The 19,027-nt window shown below is 29.0% G+C and overlaps 1 protein-coding gene across 15 annotated transcripts in view; it reads right to left on the reverse strand.

Moving 5' to 3' along the window:
• Positions 1 to 18,258: 18,258 nt before the first annotated feature.
• The window catches only part of LOC117168765 (troponin I), an 85,347-nt gene continuing 84,578 nt past the window's right edge, over positions 18,259 to 19,027 (reverse strand). For all 15 annotated transcript variants that reach the window (XM_033354529.1, XM_033354530.1, XM_033354536.1 and 12 more), the window contains one exon: positions 18,259 to 18,387. In XM_033354529.1, coding sequence (XP_033210420.1) covers positions 18,374 to 18,387 — 14 coding nt within the window. In that variant the 3' untranslated portion in view covers positions 18,259 to 18,373. The remainder of the gene's footprint in view (positions 18,388 to 19,027) is intronic.

Genomic DNA, 19,027 nt, shown 5'->3' on the forward strand with positions numbered 1-19,027 from the left:
CAGTTGCAAAAATTACGTTTTTGGTTCAAATAGCGTATAGCCCACAAATATTGACGGATTTGGAAAAAAATTGAGAAAAAGCTCATAAGATTTTTAAGAGAGATGGCGAGTCTCATTTTTGAATAAGGCTTTCAAATTTTGTATGAATAAATAAATATGACAGAAAAATTAGCAAATTTTTTTTCTCTGACGTACCCGGAGCTCGTCAATAGCATGAAAATTGTTGAAATCGACTGTGATTCATGAAGCAATATTAGTCAAAAATATTTCAATATTATATAACAAATAAAAAATTTTGTATAAATAAATTAATTGCTGGAAGAATGTTTTTTTACGATTTTCCATGATTGTAGGTTTTTAAAAAAATTATATTGCAAGCAATTTGAAGAAAAACAATAGCATGATTTAGAAATTTCTTCTTGAGATTATTATTGTTTACATGACTTCCATTTCTCACAATTGCTTACATATTTTTTTTAAATTCTTATCCTTACTATACACAATTATCTACAACTATTTACATACAGTCTTATATCTAGTTCCTTGTCTCTATTTCCTGTGATAGCGCAATTTAGGACTTATTAGCAAACGAGTGAGCGAGCGAACGAAAGCGAGAATGTAACCGAGAAAGAGAGAGAGCATGAGAACGCAAACGCAACTTAGTCTACTTATACTATTACGAGTACATAAACATTACTTACAATCTTTACGCTTCTAATTTAAGCTACTTCCGTTTCCTTTTTTCTTTCACTTTTTTATACCTCCAATTTTCTATTATGTTAACGTGAATTCTTTCATTCTCTCTCTTCTCTCCTCTAGCACCCTCCAACTCATTTACCCATTCTTCTCCTAATCCATCCTCCCCTAGAATCTTAACCACATTCTCTTGCTACCTTCCTTTATATTCCATTTCATCTTGCTATTCTTGTCCACCTTCTCTTTCCCCACCCCTTTGTAAATACTTTGGTACTTCTTTCTTTTTTATCATCTTATACCATTTATTGTAGTTTGAATCCTCAATCATCACCCATCTTTCCATGCATCGCCTTTCCCTTGTCCTTCTTCCCAAGTCTTCATAGTTTATTCCAGTCCCGTCTTCTATTTCCCTAACATTAAATAACTCCCTTCTTTCTTTTTCTCATCTCGTTAATTCGATCGTCCTCCCTCTCTTCAACCTCCATCAAACACTTTCTCACCAACTCCCCTCTGTTTCCCTCTCTTAGCTTCGTCTCAAATTTCCATGCTCTCTCTATCGCTCTAATACTTAACTCACCCCTTTGCGCTTCTTCGCTCGCCATATATCCTGGCGTCCTCCAGTCTGCCCCTAGTGTCCACCTTATATACTTTTCTTGTAAACTCTCAATATCTTTCATCTCTTTCCAAACCCCTATCTCTGTTCCATAAATTAATACCGGCCATACAAGCATATCGAATAACCACATTCTCCTTCTTCAATTTTTGTTGGACCTCCTTTCTCTTATTCCCTATGTCTGTTTCATCACCCTTGCTGCTTCGTTTATCCTTTCTCCCATATATGAGCTCCATGATCGTCATTCGTTTGAAAGATATATCCCAATTCTTTAAAATCTTTTATTTCTTCTAACTTCATTCCCTTCCATTTGCTCGCCTATTATTTCCTCCTTCCCCCTCATTATCTTTGCCTTTTCTACATTTAAATTCAACTTTTTCCCATCTAATTATCTCTCAAATTCTGTAATCAAGGGCGTCATCCCTTCTTCATCATCTACCATCAACACTATGTCGTCTACGTATGTCAGTGTATATATCTTTTCCATTCCTATCCTAACTTCTCCCCAAACTTTTCTCCTTATTTCTTCTTCTACGTCTGATATTAATATATTAAATATCTAGAAATTTCCGATATTCTCTTCAATAATCCCTCCCTTATCCCCTTCTTTCACCATAACTTTTTCTATTTCGCCTCGATCTAATGAGTCAATTGCCACCTTTAAGTCCACAAACATTGCTACCATTGCCCCTTTTTTCCTTTTATTTCTCTTATTTACTAGATAGTTGAGAACATATATGATGTCCATCGCCCTCATTCCTTTTCTAAACCCTGTCTGATTCGGTGGCTCTATCTTATTTTCCTCAACTTCTTCTTGAATCCCTCCGATAAAACCGTTACATTTACTTTATACAGAGTTGGCATCAAGGTCTCACCCCTATAATCTGTAAACTCTTCTCTTTTCCCTTTCTTCACTATTGGTAATAATACTCCTTCCATAACTCTGGCCACCCCTCTCCTCTCCATACTCGATTACACATTATCCATGCCCATTCCTCTAGTTTCTTCCCTCCATGTTTCCATACTTTATTTGGAATCTCATTTATACCAGGTGCCTTTTCATCCTTCGTTATTCCTAAGACCTTAACTATTTCTTCCCTTGTTATGTCCTCTTCCTCATCTCTTTTTCTACCATATTTTCCTCGCTTACTAAATTTTCTCTCTACACCTACTAGCAAATCCAAAAAATATTTCTTCCATTCTAACATTTCAATATCTTCATTCACTCTTTTTCTTTCTCTATATACTACCGTCCATATCTCTTCTTTCGTCCTAGCCTTCTCCGCCTCTTCATCAAGCCTTGTATTCTCTTCCTCTATCTTTTGATCCTACAACACAGTATACTCTTTCTTTTTTTCTTATACTTTTCCCCATTAATTTTTTCTTTTCTCCAATTTCATAATTCCTTTCTGACCCCCTTTTTTTCTCTTTACAGTCTTCATCACATCCACTTCTATTCCCCCCTTTACTAACTTCATTCATGCTTGTGCACTTTAATCCTATTTTTATTTCTCCTATCATTTTTTCCATCTCCTCACAACATTTTCCCCTCTCATTTTTATATTTCTGACCTTTTCCATAAACTGTTCTTTTGCTTCCTTTGACTAATCCCCTTTTCCTATCATTTTTAAATTTCCTCCTCTTTTATTCATATTTCTATTGCTTATAATCCACTATCATATAATCAATTACCGTACCCCTTTCATCTCCTAAGCGTGGATATTCTCCTTTCTCATCTCCCAGTATATTTTCGCTTGAGATAAAAAAATTCCAACTCCTCCAAGCTCTTCAACAACTTTTTTTCCTCCCCATTTAGTACCTTAGCTTTGGATTTTCTTCCTCACTCTTTTCCCCATTTCATTCCTCTTCTGTGTCATATTCTCGCATTGAAATCTCCACCTTTTATCAGCCTAATCTCTTCTTTATTTTCTTCAATCATTTCTTTCATCTCCTCTGCTTTCTCTTGCATATCACCGTTCACATAAGCCCCCGCTACCTTCCACTTCTCTTCTCCAATCTTCACCTCTTCTACTATCAATCCTTCTTTTTGTTTTTTCTCTCTTTCTTATCTTTCCCTGTTGAGCATTCGTTTCTTACTCGCATCACCATTCCTCCCATTGCACTGCCCTTTTTATTCTTCCTCTTTGCATTTTGAACTTGCCATTTGTAACCTCTTGGTAACCTCCCCGTTACTCTTCCCCGTCCCTTTTCATCTATCCCAGTCTTCATCATTATTACTTCATCCCATTGTGTCTAATTTCTCATAAACTCCCTAGTTTTTCTCTCTAATCCTGCTATATTGCAGTAACGCACCTTCCATTCTTCCATACTTCCATTTCTCGTCTCTTTTTGCTTCTTACTATTTCTTATTTTCCTATCCCTCTTTCCTTCCTCACCCAGTTTCCCGACACTTCATTGCTCACTATTTCTTGCTTTTCTCCATCCTAATCCTACCATACTCCGTCTATCTGTACTCTCCCATACTTAACTCTGACTTCCATATAATAACCTCTTCTTTGTCATCTCCTCCCTCTTATGTTTCCATTTCTTTAGTTTCACCAGTACCATTATCCCCCCTCTTCGCTCTTCCCTTTCCACATTTCGCATTTCCTCAATCTCTACCTTAGCATTAATCTTTTTCGACCCCTTCGTTCAACTTCTTCCCTTCTAATCTTATACCCTTGATCACTATGTTTCTTTTTCTTTCCTTCCGCTCTTTTTGTTATATTCTTTCTTTCATTTTTCTCAGCCTTTCCTTCTTTCTATTCCCATTCTCCCCACCTCCAAATGTCCGATTTGAGCTTCCTATCTATTTTATTCTAACTTCCAGTTCCTCTACCTTCTTATTAGACTTTTTCTGCTTTTCTAATTTTTGCTCAAGCGACTGCATCCTTTTTTCTATTTTTTCCCTGAATTCTTCTCATTTCCTAATTTCTCTCCTGACCTCGACCATTTCCCGCCTTCTTTCTTTATTTCCTTTCCTCGTTTCTCCTGATTTTCCTCATATATCCCCATAACTCTTACCATCATTTTTCCCACTTCACACAACTGTAAATTTTCACGTTCTTTTTTCCCTCTGCAGTCAACTTTTTCTTCGTCTTCCCCCTCTTCTTTCTCTTCTGCTCAAATTTGTTCCTTCCCCGGTGGCGTTCTATACATTTTATGAGTTTTAAGGGTGGATTCTATTACTGTTTTTCCTCATTACTTCCCCCCTCCGTCCGAATCCTTTTCCTATCAACAAATTTCCCTGCTTCACACGCCAAACAAACTAACCTCCCTGGCAATCCACAAACTGACACAAACACTTAAAATATCGCTCACATTTTCAATTCTATTATCATTATCACTCAAACTCTCACTCAAACACGCTTCCTTCATACTCTGTTCATTAACTCTCCTCAAATCTTACTGGAATTTACCAAATTCAGCAACACACAATCACCGCTACCAAACAATTTCACGCCGGAAACGGAAGTTCTATTAAAAATTATTCAATATTATGTTTTATTCAGGAAATACGATTTGGAAAAATAAATAACATTGTTTTTATAAATAAAAATTAGTAATATAGTCTTTCCAAAAATGCTGTTTTTGCAAATAATAATGATAATTGTATCATAGGATAGCAATTTAAGAAAAGAGAGAACATCTGTAGCTCAATTTTGAGAAATTTTGAAAATAAACAATAATATTTCTTTAATTAATTATATAATATTTCTAATACAATTTTCTTTTCGAAAGTGTAATAAACCATTACATTTAATTCATGAAATACGATTACTTGAAAAAATAAGAATTAATAGTTGTTTCAATAGGTTACATTCGCTTTAACAATTAACAATTTTCATAAAAGTGATGGGAAATGTTCAAGTTGTCTATTAGTAATTATTTGTATGAAAATGTGCCTGTACAGTGGACAGATTTTTTTTGCACATTTTATGGTTAACGATAAATTATTTAGGAACATTGTTATAACTTAAATATTAATTTAGAAATAAGTTTATCGCGACAAATGAGGGGCCAGCCATAAACTCGTTTTCTCCTTATTAAAGAATATTAATTTGTTTCCTCTTTTCAAGAATCTTCCCCCTTTTCTTATTTTTTCAAATTTTTTTGTCAAAAATTAAACTGCTTGCTTGAAAATTGATATATTTTTGAAAAGTGAATTCAGATACTCTTTTTCCAACATCGCAAACATTATAAAGAATAATTGCAATGAAGATATTTTAAATAAAAAATTAATTTTATCATAGAAATAATAGCCAATATTTAATTACATAACTCCAAAAGAAATAATAAATTTATATTCTTAGGTGAAAAATATTGAATTTCAATCTTTATGTAATGGAATCTTGTAAACAAAATTATTCAGCGAATAATACCTAATCAATCAATAAAATGTTTATTTATTAATTTTCAATAACTAACCAGGCGAAGCAAAGGTAAAGATTTTATAAAAAAAACATAACTTTCTAGCACTTATTAAAGACAAAATAGTTATAAACAATATTGAATTGTTTAAGCAACTTTTTTGTTAACTTCGCTCCTATTAAAAATTGGACAAAAAGTCAGAAATTTCTAAAAAAAAAAGCCGCAACATTATACGAATTAAGCAAAGAGAATATTATTAATAATGATAATAAATTGTTTAAAGAATTATTTCGTTTAACTTTAATTTATTATTACTTCACTCTTATTGACAATTGGAGAAAAAGCCAGAAATTTCAGAAAAAACCCAAATTCTATTGATCAAGCAAAGATAATATTATTAATAATGACAATAAATTGTTTAAACAATTGTTTTGTTCAACTTGAACTCATTATTACTTCACTTTTATTCAAAATTGGACAAAAAGAAATAAATAAAAAAAAAACAGCATCTTTATAGCATTATTCAAATATAATATTATAATTAATAATAATGAATTGTTTAAACAATTAATTTTCTTGACTATAATTAATTACTTAACTTATCGTGATTGAAAATTGGACTAAAAGTGAATTTTTTTAAATTGCAGTTTTGTAGCGTTTTTCTAAGAGAATATTATCAACAATAATAATAAATTGTTTAAACAATCACTCTTGTTAACATTAACGAGCTATCACTTCCTTCTAATTAAACAATGGAGAAGTAGAACATTTTTGAAAAAACCGTGTCTTTCTAACTCCATTCTAAGAGAAAATTGCTAAAAATAATAATAAATTATTTAAACAATGTATGCGATCATCTAATTATTATTATAAAATGGACTTTCATGAGCCACAAAGAATTTGTATTATTAAAAGCGCAAAGAAATCATAATTAGCGCCAAAAACTCGCAGAACCTATTTTTTCACTTATGGGGTTTTTTTGGGGCTTATAAAACAGACTTATGGTCTTGAAATTTGAAAAGCGATATTTTATGCGTATTTTATGGCGAATTTTGAAGGGACATGTTAAGCATCAACTCAAAAAAAAAAAAATGCATTTATTTTTGTGTGAATTCGAACAAATTTCTTTTCAAAAACTGTTTTGGATAGCGAGTGGAAATAGAATTTTCTATTTTTTAAACAAAACAAAAAAATTTTCACCGAGATATCAGGATGTAGAATGAGTCTAAAAGTTCCGAGAAAATCAAGGTCTAGTGTGACGGTATCGGACTGACAAAGAATTAGTCGCTTAAAGTCTCATAAAATAAAGAATATTATATATTTTTCGCCAATAAACTTTAATACTTTTTTTAATTTCTCTAATTAATACTAATTTTATTTAGCATAAAATTTCTTTTCAAAAATTGCATTTCTGGAAAATATAATTTTTCAATTTTTGCAACTAAATAAAAGAACTTTTTAAAATTAATTCCTTTTTGAAGAACCTTTACTAGAATGCATTTATGCTTGTCAACTTTCATCAGAACTTTTATATTAAAATTTGAAAAGTTACATCTAAAAAATATTCACTATCCTTATGTGCCATATTTGGTACAGTGGGCACCACACTCTATTTAAGCGGTTAACAAAATTATATCTATTGTAATCAAAAATAGATTACAAGAAATTACGCAAGGTTAGATAGGGTAACATGAGATTACATGCGATTACACGAGATTACATGAAATTACATATGATTACAGGGAATACATAGATTACATCCGATTTGAAACAAATATAAGGTATATTACACAAGATTACATGGGATTACACAAGATTACATAGGATGATAACAGATTACATGGCATTACAATATATTACATAGGATTACACAAGGTTACAGGGATTACATGAGATTACACTAAATTACAGGGATTGCACAATATTACAAGGGATTACACGAGATTACCAGGTATAACATGCGATTATACAAAATTACAGGTATTACACAAGATTACAAGGGATTACACAAAATTTTCAGGGATTCCGCAAGATTACACAAAATTACGGAGATTACACAAGAGTACAAGGGACTATACGATATTACCAGGGATTAGACGAGATTGCACAAGATTACAAGAAATTACATGAGTTTACCAGGGATTACACGAGATTACACAGAATTACAGGGATTGCACAAGATTACAAGGGATTACACAAGATTACCAGGGATTACACGAGATTACACAAGATTACAAGGGATTACACGAAATTACCAGGGATTAGATAAGATTACACAAAATTACAGGAATTTCACAAGATTACAAGGGTCAACATGGGATTTCTTTTGCCTAGTTTTTCCTACTTTTGTAGAGGCGTCAAAATTTAATGATCGTAGAAGACGTTTTTTGTAGAAAAATATTCTTCTTCGTTAAAAAATCACGTTTTTGGTTCAAAATTCAACTCTTTTGTTCAATGTTTGATTTTTTTTTGGAAATCCATATTTTTAAAAATTTTTCATTTTAGTTAAAAATTAATTTCTGAGGTTGAAAATGCATCTTTTGTGGTTTAATATTTATGTTTTTCTAATCTTCTTTTTTCGTAGAAAGTCGAAATTGTTGGTGGAAAATTCAGCATTTTTATTTGAAAATGCAAATATTTGGTTTAAAATTAATTTGTTTTGTTTCAGGATTGAACTATTTTTTAGAAATTCGACTCTTTAATCGGATTTAACTGATAATAAATCCTTTTTTTTTAAATTAATTTTTTTAATTGAAAAATTAACGGTTTCATTCACAGTTATAAATTAATTTTCTTATTTAAAAAATCCACTATATTGTTGAAACTATAAGATTCTATAGTATGAGAATGCTTTAATTACATTTTTTAAGACAATTTTTTTTTCATTAAGGAACATTCATATAATTGAAGTATTATTTTTTACCGTAATTTATATTGTTAAAAATTTTAGGTTGGCTTATAGCATTGGTAAATTATTACTTTTTTAGATTGAAAAGTCTACCATGATATTTTATGTTCAGAATTCATCTCATTTATTTAAAAATTATATGATTTGGTAACAAATTTAAATATTCAGTTAAAATGCCACTATTTCGTTAAAAAGTGATCGTTTTTGGACGAAAATTGAACTGCTGGTTTCAAAAATGAAATGCTGCGTTAAAAATTTATTTTTTTGGTTTACGGTTCATCGCTTTATCTTGTTGACGATTTAATTATTTTGTTGAAAATTCATTTAATAGTGAATAAAAAATTTGTTTTTACTTTAAATTTAACTATTATAATTTAATTCGAAAATATAACTTTTTCAGTTATAAATTAAAAAATTTACTTAAAAGTCAATCTTCTTGTTAAAAAAATCCATTCACTTGTTGAAATATAAAGTATTCATGAATCTTGAAATCCTGTCTTGAAATTGTTTTTTTTTTTTAATTTATCCTTTTAATTGAAAACTTATCTCTTTGGTTGCAAATTTTACAATTTTGCTATTTTTTTGTTTAATTGAAATCTAATTTTCTTGCCTGGAAACCTATTTTATTTATTGTTGAAAATTTATAGTTTAGTTTGAAAATCAATTCTTTCTACTTAAAAATTAACGTGTTTTATTGAAAATTCGTCTTTTTGGGTAGAAAATTAATTTTATTCGTTAAAAATTTATTATTTTTGATTAAAAATGCAAGTATTTGGTTGAAATCTACTTTGGTTAAGGATATAAATATTTTGTTAAAAAATATTATTTTTTGTTGATTTAAACTATTTTTTATTTGTTATTGAAGATTGATTAGAGAATGGATTTTGCTTTTTACAATCAATAACTTTATTTAAAGTTAAAATACTTTGGAAAAAATACATTTTTTGCAATGAAGATTCGTCATTTTAGTTTACTATTAAAATATTTGGTCGCAAGATAAATCTTTTGTGAAAAAATCATCTTTTTATCATTATTTTTTGAAAATTTGATCATTTTGTTAAAATTTTCTCTTTATTTTTGGTCCAACATTCAACTAATTGGTTAAATATTCCTCTTTTTTATTTGAAAATTAAAATACTTGGTTGAAATTAATTTATATTGTGGATAATTTTTTTGTTATATACAAAATTATTCTTTCTCGTTACAAAATAAATTATTTTGTGGAAAATTCGTTTTATTTTTGTTAATTTTTTATTGACAAAATTATAATTTTTCTTTTTTATATAAATATTGATCTTTTTCCATTAAAAATTCAACTGTTTTGCTTCTTTGATCTTTTGTTTTTAGTAAAAAATTATTCTTCTTGGTTTAAAAATTAACATTTTGGTGAAAAATCTAACATGGCTGAACTTTTATCCAGTTTGCTAAAAATCTATTTTTTGGATTGAAGTTTTATCAATTTGTTTGACTTGATTGACAATTTGACAATTTTGTGAAAAATTCAATTCATTCGAAATGCAAAGCAATACATTTGTTAATTACAATTTTAAAAAAATTGAGTTCGTATTGCTCTGATTTACAATAGATTACCTTGGATTAAATTCTGATTGCTACTAATTAGATGGATTACACGCTAATAACTTTAAATTGCAATAGATTATACAATATTCAAATTATTTTACTTCGAACTATATGGATTACAAGTGTATTGCTCTGGATTACAATAGATTACACTGGATTATATTCTGATTACTCCTGATTAGATAAATCACAATTGTATTACTCTGAATGAACAATGGATTATACCGGATTACAAGTGACTTACTCCTACAAAAATATATTTCAAGTGGATTACTCTGAGTTACTATAAATTACTCTGAATTGCACTCGGATCACTCCTAATTATATGAATTACGAGCTTATTACTCTGAATTACAAAAAAATTACATCGAATTAAAAGTATTTTACTCCTAACTATATGGATTACAAGTGTATTGCTCTAAATAACAAAATGATTAATCCGGATCATATTCTTATTATCTCTAATCAGATGGATTACAAGCGTTAATACTCTAAATTACAACAGATTATAACAAACTAAAAGTACTTTACTCATAACTACACGGATTACAAGTGTATTGCTCTGAATTACAATACATTATCCTTGATTATATTCTGATTAGGTCTTATTAGATAGATTACAAGCGTATTACCCCGGAATACAAGTTGATTACTCCTAAATAAATAGATTACAAGTTGATAATTCTAATTACAATGAATTGCTCTGGATTACCCTTTGGATTACTCCTAAGTAGATGGATTGCAAGGTTATTACTCTAAATTGAAATAGATTAAACCAGACCACACTCAGATTACTTGTAACGTTAGAGATTAAAAGTGTATTACTTTGAATCGCAATGGATGACTCAAGATTACAACTGGATTATTCCTAACTACATAGATTGAAAGTGAATTACTACGAATTACAATGAATTACACCAAATTACACCGGATGTCATCCGGATTATTCCTATTTCTATGGATTGCAACTATATTCGTATGCATTAGGATGAATTACACCCGAGTAAAAGTGGATTACTCCTAATTACATGGATTGCAATGGATTACTCTGGATTAGTTGGATTACAACGGATTACTAGTTTCTTCAATTTCATAAATCCCAAACTTTTAATGCAACGTTGCATACCTCAACTGGAATCTGGAACCTTGTAGTTTCGGTTTTCGTTAAAAACGTACTAATTGGAAGACGATAAAAAATAAACGCCTTTTAGCCAGAAATCGAAACCAACCTCAGGGTGCATTTAAAATATTTCAACTCAGTCTCTATAGTGGATCTAATTGACGAAAGACGTCCATTTTGTTCACTTTGCTCGGTGATTCTGCGCAAGGTTGTCCAATTAGAAGATTTCTTTGTGGAAAGGTTCCGACTCTTCTGTTCAGATGCGAGTTTCATTAGGCAAATAAAAAAGGAGGCTCGTAGTGTCCGCTTAGTCTCCCCTTTTCCAGCCTCCCGCTTTTTGACTCTTTCAAGAGGTACAGAACCAGCCTTTGTCTCAAATTAGCAAAGTAAACACTTTAGACAATTCAAACCGTTTTAGTTTCCAAGTTTTTTCTAGAGTTCTCTCTCCAAATAAGAAGTTTTATTTTTTCGCAATTTTTTGCGAGAATTTATTTTATGCGATTTCTTTGAGAAATACAAGTGGTCAAAAAATATGTGAGGGATTTTTCTAAACTTTCTAAGTCGATATTAAATACTTAAGCATAGTGATTTAAAGTTCGCAAGTAGATCAATCTACGCGTCTCGAAAACGCGAACAATTAGATTAAATACAGTATTCTTATATTTACAATGTAAAAAAATTATAAGCAATGTAAATAATTTCGTAAAATTATTTAAGACCGATATTGATAGGTCAAGAAAAGCTTTTTATTTGGGTAATCAATGTATCTCGAAGACGGGAACAACATCAAATGCTGTACTGTTATGTTTCGAATACAAAAAACATTTTATAAAAAAGGAAAATAAATTTTTTTACCTAATTTAAAAGCGATATTATATGTCATGTAAAGTAGAATCTGTTGTATTTGCAAAATTAAAAAAAAAATGTTATATCAAGATGATAAAAAAATATTTTTTTTAATGTATAAATCAGTATTGATTGATAATAAAAGGTCATACAAGTTAAAACAATAGATCGTTCGACGTGTCTTGAAGACGCGAACAAAAATGTCTAATACAGTACTATAATATTTCTAATACGAGAGTAAGTTTTTCTTATATAAATATGGGTCATAAAATGTTTAGCCATACTTTGATTTAAGCATCTCGAAGACGCAAACAATTGCGTTACAAATAGTATTTTTGTAATTTCATTATCAAAAAAGATTTTCTTATATAAGCAGAGAAAGATACATTTTTTAACTTCATAAATCGGTGCTGTAGTACCGATTTATAGAGTTAAAAAAAAAAATGATAAGTCATGAACAGTTTCATAAAAGTTCCAAAAGCACGTCGATCGATGCGTCTCGAGGACGCAAACAAATGCTCTAGACTTCGTATTGTTGTACTTTGAATATCGAAAAAGTTTTTCTGATATGAACAAGGTAAAATTTTTTGTTTAGAGCATTTAAAATTTTTTTTTTATATTTTGTCGGAAATTAATATATTTAATTCAAAATTAATTTTTTCAACTGACATTTAAATGTTTCATATTCCTTAAAATTTTACCTTTCTTAGTCAAAAATTAACACATGTTGTTGAAACATCTTTTTTTTTGTAGAAAATTATTATTTTTTTTTTTATTAAAAATAATCTTTTTGATAGAGAACTGAATTACTTTGTTAGGGATTCATCTTTTCGGTTGAAAATTCAACTATTATATGAGAAATGTCATTATTTGGTTCAAAATTCGTTTTTTAGTTGAAAATTGTGTTTTTTACTGTAGTTTTACATGTTACGTTTTAGTTAGAAATTGGTCTTTCTTAGTTAAAAATAATATATTTTGTAGAAATTTACCTTTTTTGTCGACAACTTGGATATGTGCTTGAAATTTCACCTTTTTGTAAAACCGAACTGAAAATTGAAATATTTCTTTGAAAAATTGAAACATTTTGTTAGAAACTCGTTCTTTTGGTGGATAATTTTTTAACTGTAGTTTTAAATGTTACATTTTGGTTAGAAATTTGTCTTTCTCAGTTGAAAATAATATATTTTGTAGAAATTTACCTATTTTGTCGAAAAAATAGGTTTTTGTTTAAAAGTTTGTTAAAAATTTAATAATTTTGTTGAAAATTCGTAATTTTTGGCAAAAGTTAATTTTTTGAACTGTTATTCCAAATATTTTATTTTTGTTAGAAATTTACGTTTTTATATATAAAATTCACCTTTTTGTTTGAAAACTGAAATAAATTGTTAAGAATTCATCTTTTAAGTGGAAAATAGAATTTCTTGTCAAAAATTAAGATTTTTTATTGAAATTTTACATTTTTCGTAAATCTGAACTGAAAATTGAAATATTTCTTTGAAAAACTGAAACATTTTGTTTAAATCTCCTTCTTTATGGCGAACAGTTCTTTTTAAACTGTAATTTAACATTTTTATTTTTTTGAGGAATTTTTATTTCTTGAATACTCAAATTTTTATTCAAAATCTATCTTTTTCATTTGAAAATGCAACTTTTTGACTGAAACTTTATCTTTTAAAATTTAAAATTTAATTGCTTGGTTAATAATGTATGTGTTTTGTTAAAAATTGACTATTATTTTTATTGACAATTCATGTAGGTTGTTCTGAAAGTGGAGATGCATCATTTTAGTTTAAAATTCATCTGTTTGATTGGAAATTTAACTATATTATTAAAAATTAGCATTTTTGGTAACATATAGATTTTTTAATTGAAAATGTTACTATTTCATTTTTGGTTGAAAATTTATCTTCTCAAGTTAAAAGTTAATATACTTTGTAGAAAATTCGCATTTTTCGGGAGAAAATTAATCTTATGGCTTAAGAGATGAAAATATTAAAAGTTCGAAAAAATGTTCAGAAGATTCATGGTAAGATTTAAAATGACTTTCTTTTTCAAAAAATAAATTAAAAATTGAAAACAAATCGATTACGATCCAGATATTTAGATGTTGAAAAAAAATAAATAAATTTGATTTTTAATGTAACGAAAAGTTATCTAATGATTTCTTTAAAAATTTAAAATAATTCTTTATTTTTAAAAGATAATCTTAAGAACATTTTTGGAAAGATTAAAAAACAGTTTAAAAGATTTTCAAAATTTTAAATAAAGAACCCGGAAGATTTTAAGACGCTTTTTTAAATTATGCAGTTTTTCAAGAATTTGGGCTTAGTAGCTTTGTGGTTTTGAAGAGATTAAAAAATAACTTAAAATTTGGAAAAATTTCGAAGAATACAACATAAACAATAGATTTCCAAAACTTCATGAAGAATTGTTAAGTTTCTTCGAAAATTCTAAAAGTTTCCAGTATATTTTAAGCTGACTAAAAATTTCCTTAATATTTTGCTAAATAAAAAATTGTCTCTAAAATTGTCTATATTCTTTTTTGACAGATCTAGAATCTTTAAAAATTATTTTTAATTTTCTCAGGAATCTTAGGAAAATTATAAGTAATTATATAAATTTAAGAAAAAAACTGATAATACTTATTTCCTTAGTACTTTGAGGAAACAAATGAAAATAAAAATTAGTAAATGATTGAAAATTAGAAAAAAAATTTGTCAAGATTAAAAATCTTTGGAAACTTGGCACCATTTCCAAAAATGTGTAATACGTATTTTTAAGTTTCTTGGAAAATTTTAAAAGTTCTTAATATGTTTCAAACTGACTAAAAATTTGCCTAATATTTTGCTGAATAAAAAATTTTATAGAATATTTTCTATATTCCTTTTTGACAGATCTAGTCTCTTCAAGAATTGTTTGCAATTTTCTTAAGAATTGTAGGAACATTTTAAGTATTTATATAAACTTGAGAACACAACTTACAATACTTATTTTCTTAGTACTTTGAGAAAATGGATAAAATAAAAAATCAGTAAATTATCAAAAATGTGAAGAATAAAATTATTTAACAAGATTAAAAATCTTTTGAAACTTGGAACGATTTCCAAAAATTTATAAAATATTTTTAAGTTACTTTAAAACTTCGAAAATTTCTCAATATATTTGAAAGTGACTAAAAAATTTCCTAATATTTTGCAAAATAAAAAAATTTCTATATTATTTTTTGACAGATCTAGAATCCTCAAAAATTGTTTTAAATTCCGTCAAGAATCTTAGAAAAATTAGAAGTATTTATATAAATTTGAGATTTGAATTTTGTTTCTTTCTTGATTTAAATCTACATTGTTCGTTAAACATTGATTCTTTTGAATGAAAATGGAACTATTCCACTTTTGGCTACAAACTTTCCTTTTTTTAGTTGAAATTTCGACTATTTGATTGAATTTTAAATAATTTTGTTGAAAATGAATTTTTTGGTTAAACAATTATCATTTTAGTCGAAAATTTATCTAATTTGTTATGACGTAAACTAATTTGTTGAAAATGCGTCATTCTTTTGGTAAAATTCAGCTCTTATTAATCTAAATTAAAATGTTTGTTGGTAGAAACATAAAGCATTACATTTTTCAATAACAGTTTATGTTGTTTAGTTTAAAATTTAACTATTTGGATAAAAGTGTTAGTAGAACATTCATTCCTTTTAGTTGGAAATTCGACTTTTTAGTTTAATGAAAATTTATCGGTTCTACTTGAGGATATCTCTCTTTTCGTCAAATTTGTTCTTATGTGGTTAAAAATTGATTTTTAACCTAAATTTCATTTATTCAATTTTTAGTTGAAAAAGAGTCTTTCTTAGATCAAAATTGAACTATCTGATAAAAAATTACGTATTGTGTAGGGTATTTGAAATTTTTGGTAGAAAATTAATCTTGTTGCTGAATGATTCATGATTCATCTTTGTACTTGAAATTTGATCTATTTGATTGAAACTTAATCTATTTCGGTTATAGTACAATATTTTTACGCAAATTGTTAGGAATTTAAAGCGAATATAAAAGAACTTATTTCCATATTTTCATGAAAAGTCTCCTTATATCCCCTGTTTTTAGAGTATTTTGGCTTCTGAAGCCTGTTATCGATATGCTTAAAAAAGTGGAATATGGAAGAAAAAATTAGTAAAAATAGGCGCCTGGCGTTGACAAATGATAATCCCAGAAAAAATTCCGAATACACTGATCAATTTTATGACTTTTTAAAACAATCTTAATAAGCAAATGCAATATTCGGGCCTTTTTCGTCAAAATTTTTTTTATGCCAGTCCTTTCAGCCAGATACTTCATGACAATTCCTGAAACATTCATAACTAGTTGATAAATTTTATTATTTTTTAAAACGAATTTCACAAACAAATGAATTATTCTGATATCTGTCAAACGAATTTGTTTTATGTCAGTCTTTTTAACTGAGAACTCAATGATAATTTTATTAAGACTCACACTCATTTGATAAATTCTATGATGCTTTAAACAAATTTAATAAGCACATGCTTTGTTTGGGCATTTTTCTGATATTAATGTACAAGTTATAATAATGATCTGTTTTAATTTCAATACTTGATAGTTATACAAGGTTTGAATCGCGCGCCAACTGCGACAAATGAGAGTCGCTGCGCCGGGCAAGCGCAGTACCTCAGTATGCCAAATTTGGGATAACTGCAGTGGAGGGCGGAGCTCCCGTTGGGAGCATTCCTCAAGGGCATGTGATACTTACAGTTTTCCCGGCTTTTTTTCCACAAAAATAAAATTTTTTAAAACTAAATTCGGAAATGCTATAAAAAATATCATAACGGACGTCCCCGGACTCTTTGTAAGTCCAAAGTTTTTGGCCAAAAATATTGTTTAGTTTGGAAATAACACTCGGGTGAATTGTAACACACATAACCTCGAAATGTACACGCACGTTGTCAGCAATATCAAAATTTTTTGATAAAAAAACAAAAAAGTGTGTGGGGACGTCCGTTAGCATGTTCGCTATCATTTCCTAAATTTTTAAGACAAAATATTTACTATTCAGAAAAAAATCCAGGGGAACATAAAACTGGTAAAATCGACAATTTTCTAAGTATCACATGGCCTTAATTAGTATTTTCATTCTACTACTTGATTAATTGTAAATAAACTAATTTTATCTGAAAATGCGTTGATTTCAACCGGAAATTGATTTTCTAGAGATTGATTTTCCCAATTCAGAAATTGCACGGGTTCAATAATATTAACATCCAAAACACTAGCATTGCAATCTATAATCATTTCATTTATATTTATTGAAAAAAGACAACGCAATTAATTATTTATTTGAGGTTAGGTACCAATGAGCTGTCGAGCGTAATTACTTACATTCATTTTCCTCACTCAGCTTTCGAGATTAACAGCATAGTGCTCGGTGGCTGGTGCTTCGAAATATATAGCGTACTCGCCTTAGGCATTTTCAATAATTGATAGAATATTATATACGTGTAATATTCTAATTCAACTGCACTATCAAAACAATAAGCAGCACCAGTTCTCTGAGCGCGTGGAGATGGATTTTTAGTAGGAAATCGGCCTGGCCCGATCTCGCCCAAGTATGGGCCACAGAGTTCTACCGATCAGGGCCAGATCTGGAATTCCGGTCGGGGCCAGATGGGTATTACGTTCGAAATTGGGCGATTTCTGCACGGGTACACTGATGAGCCTCAATCACAAGTCAAAAACACACAGAAAAAAATGGTTGCGACTTTTTCTGACCACTGTGCGGGACTACGAAACCCTAAAAAGTAAAAAAGAGAAAGTACAACAATGATTTTCTGCAGTTTATTGAAAATGAAAACACTTTGAAAATCGCTGTCCATGTTAACAAAGCGTCTGTCGTAAGAACACTTTTTTTCTTTCTTTCTGGAGGTTCCCCTTCTCTTATGTTATGGCCATTAAAATGCGTGACGATTCTCAATCTAAGTACAGCGATGAAATTGTGAATGACAATGACAATGTTACAAGTTGGCAGTAAATAGACGCTAGTACGAGCGTTTACAGACTTTTTAGGTACGAATATCACGTACTTGTAATTAAAGGCGTGTGTCGGAAGTGTGATGTATTCGTTGCTTCCGTACACTTTATGTTCGCTAGTATATATAGGCAGAATTGCGAAGTCAACGGGCGGAAGTTCACGGACGTGTCCACCATCAATCTTGCGCAAAGAGTTACGACGTTGGCTCTGAAATTTCAAAATAGTGGATTATGTCAAATTAAAATTCGGAAAAAGTTGCGAAACATAATTAACCTTTCGATATCATAAATGATGAATCTCTCAGCTGTGATTTGTCATCATGAAGGATTCTTAAAATGGGCAGAAAAATACAGATGCTCTGCATTCAATTTTCAGAATTATATGGTGATATTTTCGTATTATTGACCTATGTGTTTTTGTACGCTCTTGTTTTTTTTAAATCGTTTAAAAGTATAATGCAAATAATTTTCTAATCATTTTTATTTTGTTAACTGATTATCAGATCGGAGTTTAATTTTAAAATTATATGTACATGTTTTTTTAATCATTTAGCCATGTATTTTGATAAGATTTTATTTTTCTATTAAAATTTATTTTAACATTCGAGGGAAAATAAATGTTCAATGATTTTTATATTGTAAACTGAGAATTAGATCAGAATATAATTTTTCAAATGATACGTATCAATATTTGAATAATTCAGCGATATATTTCAATGCTGTTATTTACAAAGGTGTTCGTGAAAGTAGCCGCAAATGTCACTATACAAAAATAATGTTTTTTCACATTATATTACGTAAGGCTAAAGAGAAGGAAGTTATTTACGGTCTTTAATGTGTGTGCGTGT

The sequence above is a fragment of the Belonocnema kinseyi genome, chromosome 3, assembly GCF_010883055.1.
Source record: "Belonocnema kinseyi isolate 2016_QV_RU_SX_M_011 chromosome 3, B_treatae_v1, whole genome shotgun sequence".
NCBI classification, from domain to species: domain Eukaryota; kingdom Metazoa; phylum Arthropoda; class Insecta; order Hymenoptera; family Cynipidae; genus Belonocnema; species Belonocnema kinseyi.